Source organism: Ursus maritimus, unplaced genomic scaffold (genome assembly GCF_017311325.1).
Source record: "Ursus maritimus isolate PB19 unplaced genomic scaffold, ASM1731132v1 scaffold_9, whole genome shotgun sequence".
Taxonomy (NCBI): Eukaryota; Metazoa; Chordata; class Mammalia; order Carnivora; family Ursidae; genus Ursus; species Ursus maritimus.
Genome location: NW_024427107.1, coordinates 48,431,963 through 48,444,845, shown reverse-complemented (window position 1 = coordinate 48,444,845; position 12,883 = coordinate 48,431,963). Strand labels below are relative to the sequence as shown.

Here is a 12,883-nt window from a genome sequence, read left to right as displayed (position 1 = left end):
GTGAAAGAATTGTCTTTTCTCCATCCTAAGAGCAAAGGGAAATCAATATAAGATTGGCAGTGGCAAGCATGCCTGGGGACAAGGTGCCCGTGAGGAGGCTACTGCTGTAGTCCAGTCAGGGGATGTAGATGGCGCTGGGCAGCAGAGGTGAAGATGCCAGAAGGAGAGAGATTCATGGCATATGTAGGAGGCAGCCCACGGGGGTTGGGAGAGAGCTGGGCTTGCCAGTGGGTTGGATCTGGGGATGTTGAGAAGAAGAGAGAAATGTCAAGGGTGACTCCTCAGTCTGGTTTGCAGAGCTGGATGGATGATGGTGCCGCTAATGTGTCAGACTTGGGGACACAAGGAGACAGGCAATGTGGAGGCCATCTTTACAAAGCCAAACATGCTTCTGGAGCTGGAACATAAATCGGGATCATGAAGTTTGTTTTCATAAGTCTTAGAGACTATGAGAAAGCTGAGAATTCAGTCCAGGGGTTTCTCCCTAAGGGATTTCTTTCTGCTTTACTTGAGTAAATTAATCAGGTCCTATGATTGATTTTAATGAGACAGAGTCACTTGTTCCAGGATGATCTTAGAAATGAAAATTTTGGTGACCCCATCAAAAGAAAGACATGCTTGGGATGCTTTCAATAACGATTTACAACCTAACACATTCTTAAATAGAATCTTGTGTTATGTAATATTAGGGCCCTGCTGTTGCTTGGCGTTTATCTCAGTTTATGTTCTATCACATTTGCACCTGATACAGCACATGCTCTCTTCCCCCCAGAAGAAGGCTTTAGATAAATTGGAAGGTTTTCAAGGGAGAACAGCCAAAGTAATTAGGAGCTGAAAGAACTGATTTATGAACCATGATTAGATAAGGTAAATACGTTTTGTTTGGCTATCTGACAAATAAAAGTGGAGTGAAGTCAATCAGCAGTAAAAACAAAGGAAACATATTCCGGTTCATCCAGAAATATGAGAGAATTGTTCACCCTTTCCTGGTTCTCCCTCCCCTACCTAACCACTTTTCTTTCCTCAAACGTTAGGTAAACCCTGAAGAACATCTGTAAAGTGAACCTGAAAGGGTCTGATGAGAAAACAATTAAACAGATCCTGAAAATATCTGAGGTGGGTTAGGAAGGTGATGTTCTGACCAGTTGGGTTTTGGGGTTTTTTTTAAAGACATTTATTTATTTATTTTACAGAGAGAAACAGCCAGCGAGAGAGGGAACACAAGCGGTGGGAGTGGGACAGGAAGAAGCAGGCTCCCAGTGGAGCAGGGAGCCCGATGCAGGGCTCGATCCCAGGACGCTGGGATCTCGCCATGAGCGGAAGGCAGACGCTTAACGACTGAGCCACCCAGGCACCCCCAGGTGGTTTGTTAAATAAAGGAGATTCTTCCGGGGCTGATAGGTGCTTGAAGGTGAAGGAGCACTAGTCTAGGGGCCCTTGTAATCTTCTAGGGACACGTTATTTCAATAGTGATTGTCACAGAGGTGAACACCAACCGAGCCATGTAAAACCACATTTCATTTGTGGCTTTCCAATTCACAGTCTGATGGGACTTGTTTTGTTTTGTAAGGCATTTGGTTTCCTAGGTGTTGATTCACTTTATCAACCTCTCTTAAAGGAATGATTCACCAATGACCTGGGGTAACTGGCTGGAAATCAGATCCCAGGACGTGGAAGAGGGACTGAGGAAAAATGGCCGGCGTAGGGTTGAAGAGTAGGCTGAAAGGAAGACTTACCCCTCAGAGTTGTATGGTCCTTCATGTTATCTTGGAGAGTCATTAGACATCTCTGAGCCTCAACATCCTCAGCTGTAAAGTGAAAACCATTCGTACCTCTCCAGACTGCAGCAAGGCTTCATTAACTGAGCTAATGTGTATAGGACGCTTAACCCAGGCCTGGGCATTTACAGGCTCTTCTTTGAAGAGGTCAGTACCTCCTCGGAGGAACACATCTTCTTGACACTCTATTTGGGTTTACAGATCCGCCACTCTAGCATGTGGCTTCCCAGATCCAGTGGAAGGAAGGGGACATTTCAGGTCTTGAAATGATATTCGAGGATTCGAGATAACCTTGGGCAGTGAAAGGACCCTGCGTAACCAGGGAGACCAGGAGGGGAGAGGGAGGAAGGAGGTTCAGAGGAGGCTGGGGCACAGACCATGGCCGGCAGCTGATCGCCAGGACATGCCGCCTGGTTTGTTTTCCATACATCTGCCCACACCCCCTCCCATTCAGTAGAGCTTCTCAAAATGTGTTCCCATGTTGAGGGGAGGAGAGGGAGGAAGAGTGTGGAGGAGAAACAGAGCAAGAAGAAACAAAGGAGAGTGAGTGGCAGTTCTCTTCTCCCTTTCCTGCTCCCTGGGAATTAGGGAGATGGAGCAGGTGTGATAAATCCTGATTTGGGAGCTTTCAAATTTTAGCCCCAGGAATTTTGATCTACTGTCGTTTTAGAAAATGGCATTTTGACCATCACATCTGCAGTCTAGGAAGAAGACCAGCAACAGTCTATGTTTACATAGTGTACGCATGCCTCTTGATCATCTATCTGTAAAGCCTTTTTTTCTTCTTGTAAAACTTGTGCTTTGTTATAGAAAAGTTAGCAAATATTAAAAATACAATTTAACTAGAGGGAAATTAACCTGCCATCATGCCACCCAGAAACAGCCACTGTAAATGGTTGTCTTGGCTTGGTATTTTTGCTTTCCTGCAAAGTGTTGGAATGTTCTGGAGCATGCATTGTGATTTATATTATCATGTCTCCCTTCTCTGTCCTGGGGTCATTTCGGCCCAGGAGAGGATCCTCAGGACCCCTCTGGCATCCTCTCCAAGGTGACTGCCACAACCTTCTCCAGCCCTTGATGGCTCCTCAGTGTCAGGTCAGCGTTTCTCTCTGTGTGCAAACACAGAGTGGACATGTGCCCAGGCACCCCACACTCAGGATGCTCCATACCACACTCACGCTCCCCTCCACACCAGAGCTGCCTCCCTCCTCTGTCTCCTCATCTGCCGCCCTCACTCATCCCAGTCAGCATCTGTTCACAGAGTCCTGGCGCCCCTGCTGACAGCACAGCCTTCCTCTTGTTGGAACCAACCAGTGCTTCGCATCAACCCTAGTCTAGGTCCTAATTCTGCCCTTTACCACTTTCTGCCCAGCAGCTGGCTTTTCCGCATGGGCCCTTCCTCAAAGTGACCCCCGTACTGCTGGCTGTTCGTCAAAGCCCAGGCTCTGGAGCCTGGTGACCTCGTTCCAATCCCGCCTTTGTCAGGTTATTTACGAGTGCCATTGGATTTCCTCAACCCCCAAATGGGGCTAATAATCTTCACTGCTGCAGATCTGCAGAGTGGGATGAATACAAAGGTAAACCATCGAGAACATCAGAATAGTTTCTGGCACATAGGAAGTCCTCCCTGCAAGTGAGATACCATTATCCTGTTAGCAACTTCACGCGGGTGTCCTAATGCTCATTTAAGTCCACGCTTCCTCTGGTCTTTTTATCCTTCCCTCCTCTGAATTCCTGGTACTCTTTTCCCTGGACCTCTACTAAGGAGCTTAGCAATTTTTACCTCCCCTTAGCAATTTCTAGACCACTGCTTCTTGTAGAAGCATGCTCGCTACCTGTTATTACAAACTGGTTATTTTATTATAATTATTCATATTTCCATCTCCCCCTCCAGACCATAGACACCCACGCAGAGAACCTTTGTCTGATTATTTGTGGGCACTCCCACCCCCTCGCACTCCATGTAATGGCTTACATGTGGTAGACATTTTTTTTTTTTTTTGGTAACAATTTCATTAAGATATACTTCATATATAATACAATCCAGCCATTTAAGGTATACCAGCAACCATCACCACAATCAGTGTTAGAACATTTTATCACTCCAAAAAGAAACGAGGTGCCCCCTTAGCTGCCACGGTGACTCAACCCCTCCAGCCCGAGGCAACCACTGCCCTACTCACTTTCTCTATGGATTGGCCTCTTCTGGATATTTCACACAAGTGGAATCAGAGAGTGCGCGATCCTCTGTGACTGGCTTCTTCACTTAGCGTGCCGTGCTCAGGGTACAGCCACGGGGTGCGCCAGTGTCTCCTCCTTATGGAGAATGAGATTCCATAGCGTTCCTCTACCGCATTTTGCTATCCATTCATCAGTTCGTGGACATTGGGGTTGTTTCCACTTTTGGACTATCGTGAATAACGCTGCTCTGAATACTGGTGCACAGGTTTTTGTGTGGACGTGTTTTCATTTCTCTGGGATACATGCCGAGGATTAGACTTGCTGGCTCATACACGGTAACTCCAGGTTTAACTTTCCGAAAAACTGCTTTCCAAAGTGGCTGCGCCCTCTTCTTTTATTTCCATCAGCAGTGCGTCTGCTTTGCCCACATCCTGAATATGGAAGACTTTTAATATGGAAAGAATGGAAAAAATAGTTCCTTAAGCTTGATTTCATAGTTCAGTAGACACTAAAAAAGTACTTTCTTCTAACACTTTAATTAACAGCACTTGCTATTAGAAAAATGCCCTTCATCCTCAAGGGATGTCTGTGATGCACTGGGAAGACACTTTAAGAAGGAAGAAGGCAGGAAGATTAATCTGCATTCAAATAAAAATACAGAGCCTGAGGATTTTTTTTTCTAGTATTGTCATTACTGTAATGAACCAATAGGGATTTCTTAAGAAATGCAAATAAGTATTGTTTGCCGTGGATAAGGCAATGTTATCTAAAGGTAGAGACAAAGTATAGAATCCCGTTCGAAAAGTGAGGTTTTTTGAGAGCAAAAAGAATTGGAATGGGGCCAAATGACTTAGGAAAAATAAAAATCTATTGAAGTAAGCAAAAATAGAGCTAGTAAACCAGGTGGGACATGGGATCACTCCATGTATCTGAGCGGCTTCTCAGGGAGGGTGATGGGGGTGCAGGCAGAGGGACCTGGGAGAGGGGCTGGTGGCTTCTCAGCCGGTAACCACTGAATCTGAGCTTCCAGCCCTGGAGTTAGTCAGCCTCCTTGGTCAGTGCCCTTAAGGACTGCTCGAGCCTCCCTCTGTGCTCTGTTTGTTTTCCTCCCCTACCTTGTTTGACCACAACAGTTAAAAGCACATTAACCACCTCGTGATTTTAGTTTCAGTAAAATCAATTTCAGTCGTTCATCAAAGACACTTAAGGAACTTGCTTAACTTACTTTTAAAATGAATCATAAGTTAACATACTATAATATACCAAGGAAAATGTGAGCTGAGCAAGATCATGGGGGGCCTTGTAGACCACGTTAAGAAGACTCAGCTTCATTCTGGAGGCGGTGAGAAGCATTCAGTTTTAACCTTTGGAGTCAAGTGGTCACTTTTGTGCTTTGGAATGTGTGTGCTTCTACTTGCCCCAAGGAGTTCGTATTGGAGGGAGTGGAAGCAAAACTTGAGATACAGAGATCAAGGGGAAGAATGACAAGAGGTTGAACTAAGACCAGAACAGTGGGGATGGATTAGAGGGGTGCATTGGGAGTTAAGGAAAGACAAAGGCCCCGGTTGTTTGGGGGGAATGAAGGTGCAGCTGGCACCATGTGAGTCTCCCAGGTTCTGCATGGAGCCCTGGGCAGTTGCAGATAAAATTCACTAAGACTCATTCTCATGAAATGAGATTTCACAGTAATCAATATAATTTTCTGGAGGAGAAACAGTTTTGTGTCTTCTCCATTTTTTCATCTCCGTTTTTCCCTGCAGTCCGAGCATATTGTTTGGACCAAAGCCATTTCCTGTTCATCAGACATGTCATTTTTCAGAAGCAATTCTAGCAATTTTGGTACTTCCAACTTTAACTTATGGGAAGTCTATTTATGTCCCTCTGGGTCTTTTGTTTGTTTATTTTTAAAGATTTTATTAATTTATTTGTGAGAGAGGGAGAGAATGAATGCATGCAGGAGCGGGGATGGGAGTGGGGCTCAATCCCAGAACCCTGAGATCATGACCTGAGCCGAAGGCAGCCACTTCACCAACTGAGCCACCCAGGCTCCCCATGTCCCTCCGGGTCTTTTAAACAGGTAGCAGTTATGCAATTTCCTGGACCCCTCAGGCTTGCCCAAGGGCTTGCAAATGCTAGCATTCAAGGAGATCAATGACTCAGCTAGAAAATTGGTGGCTAACCTGTTGAAACCCTCTTGTGATTCCAGGCTGCTCTGGCAGGAGGCACCACCATGATCATGGATTTTGCCATTCCTCAGAAGGGCGCTTCCCTCCTCCAGGCCTTCGAGACCTGGCGAAGCTGGGCTGACCCCAAAGTCTGCTGCGACTACAGCCTTCACGTGGCGGTGACATGGTGGAGTGACCAGGTGAACCAGCAGTAGGGGTGGGGGGTGGGGGTGGTATTTCTTCCATTTAGTCCCCTAGCCCTTGCTCTGTGCAAGATCAAGAAACTGGTCATGTCAAAACATAAGAAATTGGTGATTTCGCTTGCTTCCTGGGTTACTGGAAGTCAGAATTAGAGGGAGGACTTTTCCTTGCATATTCTTTTGTACCTTTGGAATTTGGAATCCTGTGAAGTGTTATCAACTTGAAAAACTAAAAGAAATTTTTAAAGCATATAAAGATGATAGGATATATCCTTTATACTCATTTACAATAGCCTTTCCTAATAGGTAATCCATGAATTGTAAAATCTTTAGCTGTAATTTTAAGAAGTACTGAACTTATCAATTTTAGCACCTCCAGGCTCTTTTAAGCAGTATTTCCCCACAGAGTAGAACTTTTATTAGAAATGTTAAATATCTGGAGAAAAAAACAAAGAAGGGACAAACCAGGAACGTGACCGTTTTGAAGGCTGCCTCCCAGCTGTGTCCTAACCCAGCGTCCCTCCTGGTCTGTTCTCTAATATCAACACGGGGTCAGATCATCTCATGGCAGAGCTGAAACCAGCCCTCCTTATCTGCTCATCATTTAGGCCATGGCCGAAAGGACAACAGAATTCAGATAGAAATATAGTTTTGAGAGATGTTAAAATATGTTTATTTCTCCTCATAAAAAACGTGCATGTGTACTTTGGAAGAAATTTTTACTTGAATTTCAATTGCCAACATGTTTTTCCCCATTGGACTTAATTCAGAAATCCTTTTGCCAGAAAGGGTTCACAAGGGTGACTTTATTTGAAGTTACCACGTAACTTATGTCCGCCCTTCCCCCTAGAAGTTGGGCTTCAGGCACCAAATTAATATAAAACAAGTAATTAATCTTTAACAGATGGTTCCGCAAACATAATAGCAAGGTTTAGAGTCCACAGCAAAAGTTAATTTTTCTCCCAAAACACGATTCTAAGTGATGCATCTAATCTCTTTTCTGCTTTTAGGATCTTCTTGCTTTCCTCCTTTCTCCCCCCTTTCCTCCTTCCCTCCCTCTTTCCTTCCTCCCACTCTTATTTTATAAGAGAGCAAAGGTGACAATGTTTGCCCGTACCAGTGTTTCTCATACTTTAATATGCAAATGGTTACCTGGCGGAATTGTTAGAGCACAGATTATGTGCAGAAAATGTATTCGTTTGCTAGGTCTGCTGTGACAAAGAAACACAGACCGAGTGGCTTACACAACAGAACTCTGTTGTCTCACAGCTCTGGAGACTAGAAGTTTGAGATCAAGATCTCGGCAGGTTGCTTCCTTCCGGGACCTGTGAGGGAGAATCTGGTGCAGGCCTCTCCCTGGCTTCTCGTGGTGTGCTGGTCATCTTGGGTGTTCCCTGATTTGTAGAAGCGGCACCCCAGCCTCTGCCTTCACCTCGCATGGCATTCCCCGGTGTGCGTGTCTGTGTCCAAATTTCCCCTTTTTGTAAAGACCCCAGTCATCTTGGATTGGGGCCCACCCTGACGACCTCATCTTTACCGAGGTGATCGGCAATGCCTCCATTTCCAAATAAGGCCACATTTTGAGGTACTAGGGGTTAGGACTTCAACATATGAATTTTAGGGGGTGCACAGGTCAACCCATAGCAACAGGTCTGGGGGCAGGGCCTGAGAATCTGCAATTCCAGCCAACGCCCAGGCGATGCCAATGTTGCTGGTTCAGGTACCATCCTTTCGGAGCTGCAAGGCTTAAGCCACCATGCCTGCATTTGGAAGCCGGTCATGTGCGTATGCTAACAATGTTGAAGGCATTTTTTTTTTCCGACTATAAAAATGATACTCATGGTAGAAAACTTGAAACCATGGAAAAGTAAACACACACACACACAAACACACAAAAAAAACCCCAAAACAAAAAATGAGGCACTCTCTATCATGTTCTGCCCCTTGCTGTTGTCCCTTAACATATCTTGGAGCTCATTCCATCCTTTCATTGATGACCACTGTCAACATTTTAGCACTTTTTCCATTTCTTGGTGTATGTGCTGTATATATGTCCATTCGGTCAGGCATCCATTCAGCAGATGGTTTGGGAGCGGCCGCTCTGCGGGAGGAACTGTTCTAGCACGTGGCGGTGGACAAACGCTGCAACGCCCCTGCTCTCGAGGGGCTGAAATTCTAGTGGGGGAAGCCATGAAAAAATAAATATACAATATGCCGGCTGATGAAGCGCCACAGAGAAAAGTAAGAAAAATTAGTAAGGGAATAAATAGGGACAGAAGTGAGTAATGTAACATGTAATAGAATCCTCTGTAAACATCACCGGTTCAATAGAAAAAATTGCATTGTTTTATTTTGCACTTTTTAATCAGCAGACAGGTTAACATTTTTTTCCTGTTTATTAGTCATTTGTATTTACTGTTTGAATTGCTGGTAGTATTTTTCACCTGGGATGTTAGACATTTTCTTATTAAGCCGATAAACAACTAAGAGCAATAATCCTATGCCTAGAACATGTGTTGTGTGTGTGTGTGTGTGTGTGTGTGTGTGTGTGTGTTGACATATTGAAATTCAAACAATTCTTTTTGGTCAAATCTACCAATTTTGTCTTTGAAGTTTTTGGTTTTTGTTGAGACTTCATTGGACCTGCAAGGGCAGTGGCCGAGCTGAGCTTGCCTGAATCTTACCTTGTCCCTTACGGCACAGCTGAAGGCTCCTGAGGATTCCAGCCCCCTAGCATCTCTCGCTAGGAGCCGCCGGGGGCTCAATCCGCGTCTTCCTCCTCCATCTGGGAGCCCATCCTGTGGGTTTCAGATCTGAGCCCAAAGCCTTACCTCGCATTAGCTTTGATTCCTTCTAGAGACATGTTTGCTTCTGTTGCTGCCAAGTGGCTTCGTTTCCATTTTCTAAAATAATTTCCTCCCATCAGGAGATAGATGCTGAGAATTTTATGTCCAAGTAAAGAAATGAAGTATTTTGGGGAAAACCAGGAACTCTTTCATGATTTAAAAGCATCATACCAACAGCATTTCATCCGATGAAGTGAGGTCTAACCTGGGGGAAGGATCAAGGCCTTAATTGCATTTTTGGGGGATTTAAACTGTTGTCCTTATTTTACTTAATTCTCTTCTGAATGCAGCATTTTGGGTGTTGAAGAGAATGTTGAAATTATTTAAATTAAAGCATGGCATTTTTTGTGTGTGGGGCTGTTGTGCCCTTTTAGGTTAAAGAAGAAATGAAAATCCTTACCCAAGACAAAGGTGTGAACTCTTTCAAGATGTTTATGGCCTATAAAGACCTGTACATGGTGAGGGATGAGGAGCTCTACGCTGCCTTCTCTCAGTGCAAGGAAATTGGAGCGATTGCCCAGGTCCATGCAGAAAATGGAGACCTGATAGCGGAGGTAAGCGTTTGCACCCCAGAGGTTTGCCACAAACGAAACGGCCGTAACTTACGCTAAAGACAATTGGACCCAAGCAGGTGAGCTAATTCTGTGCATTGGAAGAATGAAAATCCAGACACGAATGTCCTATGGCTTGGAAACACTTGACTCGGTTTACTTAAGTCCATGCTCTGACTTTCATTCAGGTCAGAATGAAGATTCCAATCTTATTGGAATGAAGATTTCCCTTTTCAAACCAGCTATCAGATCTCAAACATGTTTCTCAAACAAATACTTTTCTTTGTGTATCCAGCACTTTTTTTTTTTTTAGTAGCTCCGCCTGCTGGTTCAGATTGCCAAAGCCTGACGAGCGGGATCTGATGACTTAAGCAGTGTATCAAATGCTGTTTAAAGCTCCATTCTTTTCACATATTAAAATGTGCTCTGGAGGAATCTAGATGGTATTTATTTCTCATGTGAGTTCTATTATTAATGCCTGAAGGATCCACTATCTGCAAGACTTAAAGAGCTGTCTCGTACCCTTTATATTAGCTGATTTTTTTTTCCCTCTCCATAGGCTCAGCTCCCATTAAAGTCAAGGAGAGTGAGGCTGGGTGGCCAGGAGGCAATCCTGAGCTGTAAGCTCAAGCCAACCAGAGTTTAAATTGACTCTCTGCTGTGTGACACTGAGCCAGCCGTTTTCCCACTCCGAATGTTGATTTCCTGCTTTTTTTGTAAGGAAGAAATAACATTCTGAAGTGGGACAGTGTCTGGTGCAGTATCATTCGGTGGGTGGGACAGAGGCAGAGGGTAGTAAAAAGTACAGCTACTTACATCATGTTATATGTGTCACCTCAACAATATTGGGAATTCGAATATTTGGTTTTATTTTATTTTGTCCTGAACCAGTAATAAGAATGTGATTCGAATTAACCTCCTATCTTTTTCAGCTCTTCAATCAAAATATTTTTTTAAATTTTTTTTTAAGATTTTATTTATTTATTTGACAGAGAGAGACAGCCAGCCAGAGAGAGAACACAAGCAGGGGGAGTGGGAGAGGAAGAAGCAGGCTTATAGCGGAGGAGCCTGATGTGGGGCTCGATCCCAGAACGCCGGGATGACGCCCTGAGCCAAAGGCAGACGCTTAACGACTGTGCCACCCAGATGCCCCTCAATCAAAATAATTTAATTGTGAAATATATGTATGAAAAACTAACATATACTAAGTGCTACGTTTATGTGTTAAAATTATGTTTACCAAATATACACAGTGTATACACACACACACACACACACACACTCACACACACTCATACCTCTGCACCTAACAGTTCTAAAAGCCTGGCCAAGTATTTAATTTTCATTAAGATAATGGTACGTGTCATTAGTAGACCTTCCTTGCACATGCATCTGTTCCCACTGTCTTTTTAGGGCGCAAAGAAGATGCTAGAATTGGGCATAACAGGGCCTGAGGGCCATGAGCTGTGCCGTCCGGAAGCAGTGGAGGCAGAGGCCACGCTGAGAGCCATCACCATCGCCAGCACCGTGAACTGCCCTCTCTACATCGTGCATGTGATGAGCAAGTCTGCAGCCAAGGTCATAGCGGATGCAAGGAGAGACGGTAACTCCTGAGGGAGAAGCTCGCCTGTAACTCAGTCGTGGCTGAAGAGTGAAGTAAATGAGCCGCAGTTCCGGCTCTGCTTATGAGAAAGTTGCATGGGGGGCGGGGGCGTCTGGGTGGCTCAGTTGGTTCCGCGTCTGCCTTCAGCTCAGGTCGTGATCTCAGGGTCCTGGGATTGAGCCCCAAGTTGGGCTCCCTGCCCAGCAGGGGGTCTGCTTCTCCTTCTCCCTCTGCTTACTGCTCCCCCTGTTTGTGTGCTCTCTCTCTCTCTGTGTCAAATAAGTGAATAAAATTTTTTAAAATAAATAAATAAATAAATATCACAGGAAGGTACCTTTATAAAAAAAAAAGTTGCATGTGAATTTCCACAGCTTGTCTTCCTCCTTTTTCATCAGCATCCTTTCTGTTTTCTTGCACCTCACGCAAGTCTAGTTACCCTCCTTTCTGCTTCTCTGCCTTAGGCTATTTCTCCACCATCCTTGGAACCTCAAGACATTTCCTGCAGCCACAGGTCCCCACTCTTTAATCTGCAGCCCACTTTTTAAATCTAATGGCTAAATGCAGAGTCTCCAGTTAACTTTAAAGATTACCTGTCTCTTAGGCATCTCCACTATCCTCTTAGTAGTTGAATCAAGATGGCGCAGGGTACACAGTAGACGCTCAACAAATTTCTTTCAAATTGAGTTGATTTGTCCCATAGCTCCTTGGGTATTAGAGCTATTAAAGCAATTGTCCAAATCGTATTTTTATGACAATCATTTTAAGATTTTAAAACCAAAGTCCCCCCCCCCGCCCCTATAATATAATAGACCCTCCTGGGGCGCCTGGGTGGCACAGCAGTTAAGCGTCTGCCTTCAGCTTGGGCGTGATCCCAGCGTTATGGGATCGAGCCCCACATCAGGCTCCTCCGCTATGAGCCTGCTTCTTCCTCTCCCACTCCCCCTGTTTGTGTTCCCTCTCTTGCTGGCTGTTTCTATCTCTGTTGAATAAATAAATAAATAAATAAATAAATAAATAAATCTTTAAAAATATATATATATAATAGGCCCTCCTGATGTGCTAGTAGCTTTATCGTCTCACTTTTAAAAGCCAGGAAATCAGAAGTAGCCTTATCAATCACCCTGGCTCTTTGTTTTCTTTTTAAACTGAAACCGACTGAATTTTTAAAATATGGATTATAAAAATTACGAAAATAGATTTGGCATATCTTTAACACTAAAATTAATTCTGTCAAAATCACTTGTCGTTGCATGAACTTGGTCTTACTACCAACATTTCTGCTTACTTCTCCCCACTCCCCTTTCCCAACAGTATAATTTCAGTATAAAAGAGCACAGCACTTCAAAAAGAAAATACTGCCGTTTTAAAGTTACAGTATTAGTTTCTGCCACCAGGTGGCTCTGTTGCCATCTCTATGGAGCTGGCTGTTGTAGAGTTATTTGCTTTGTAAATCACGTGCCCTGTGCTACAGCCTGTCAGTCAGGTCCATAATGTCAGAATATGATTTAAGAAATAGCAAAATCAGCAGAAATGGGCACTCTTAACCCACATCAAGCTAC

General features: G+C 44.3%; 1 protein-coding gene across 1 annotated transcript in view; it reads left to right on the top strand.

The window, feature by feature from the left end:
• The window catches only part of DPYS (dihydropyrimidinase), a 76,321-nt gene that overhangs the window by 7,950 nt on the left and 55,488 nt on the right, over positions 1–12,883 (top strand). Inside the window, exons 2-4 of the mRNA XM_040626179.1 lie at positions 6,166–6,324; positions 9,545–9,724; positions 11,135–11,324. Of these exons, the coding sequence (XP_040482113.1) occupies positions 6,166–6,324; positions 9,545–9,724; positions 11,135–11,324 (529 nt within the window). The remainder of the gene's footprint in view (positions 1–6,165; positions 6,325–9,544; positions 9,725–11,134; positions 11,325–12,883) is intronic.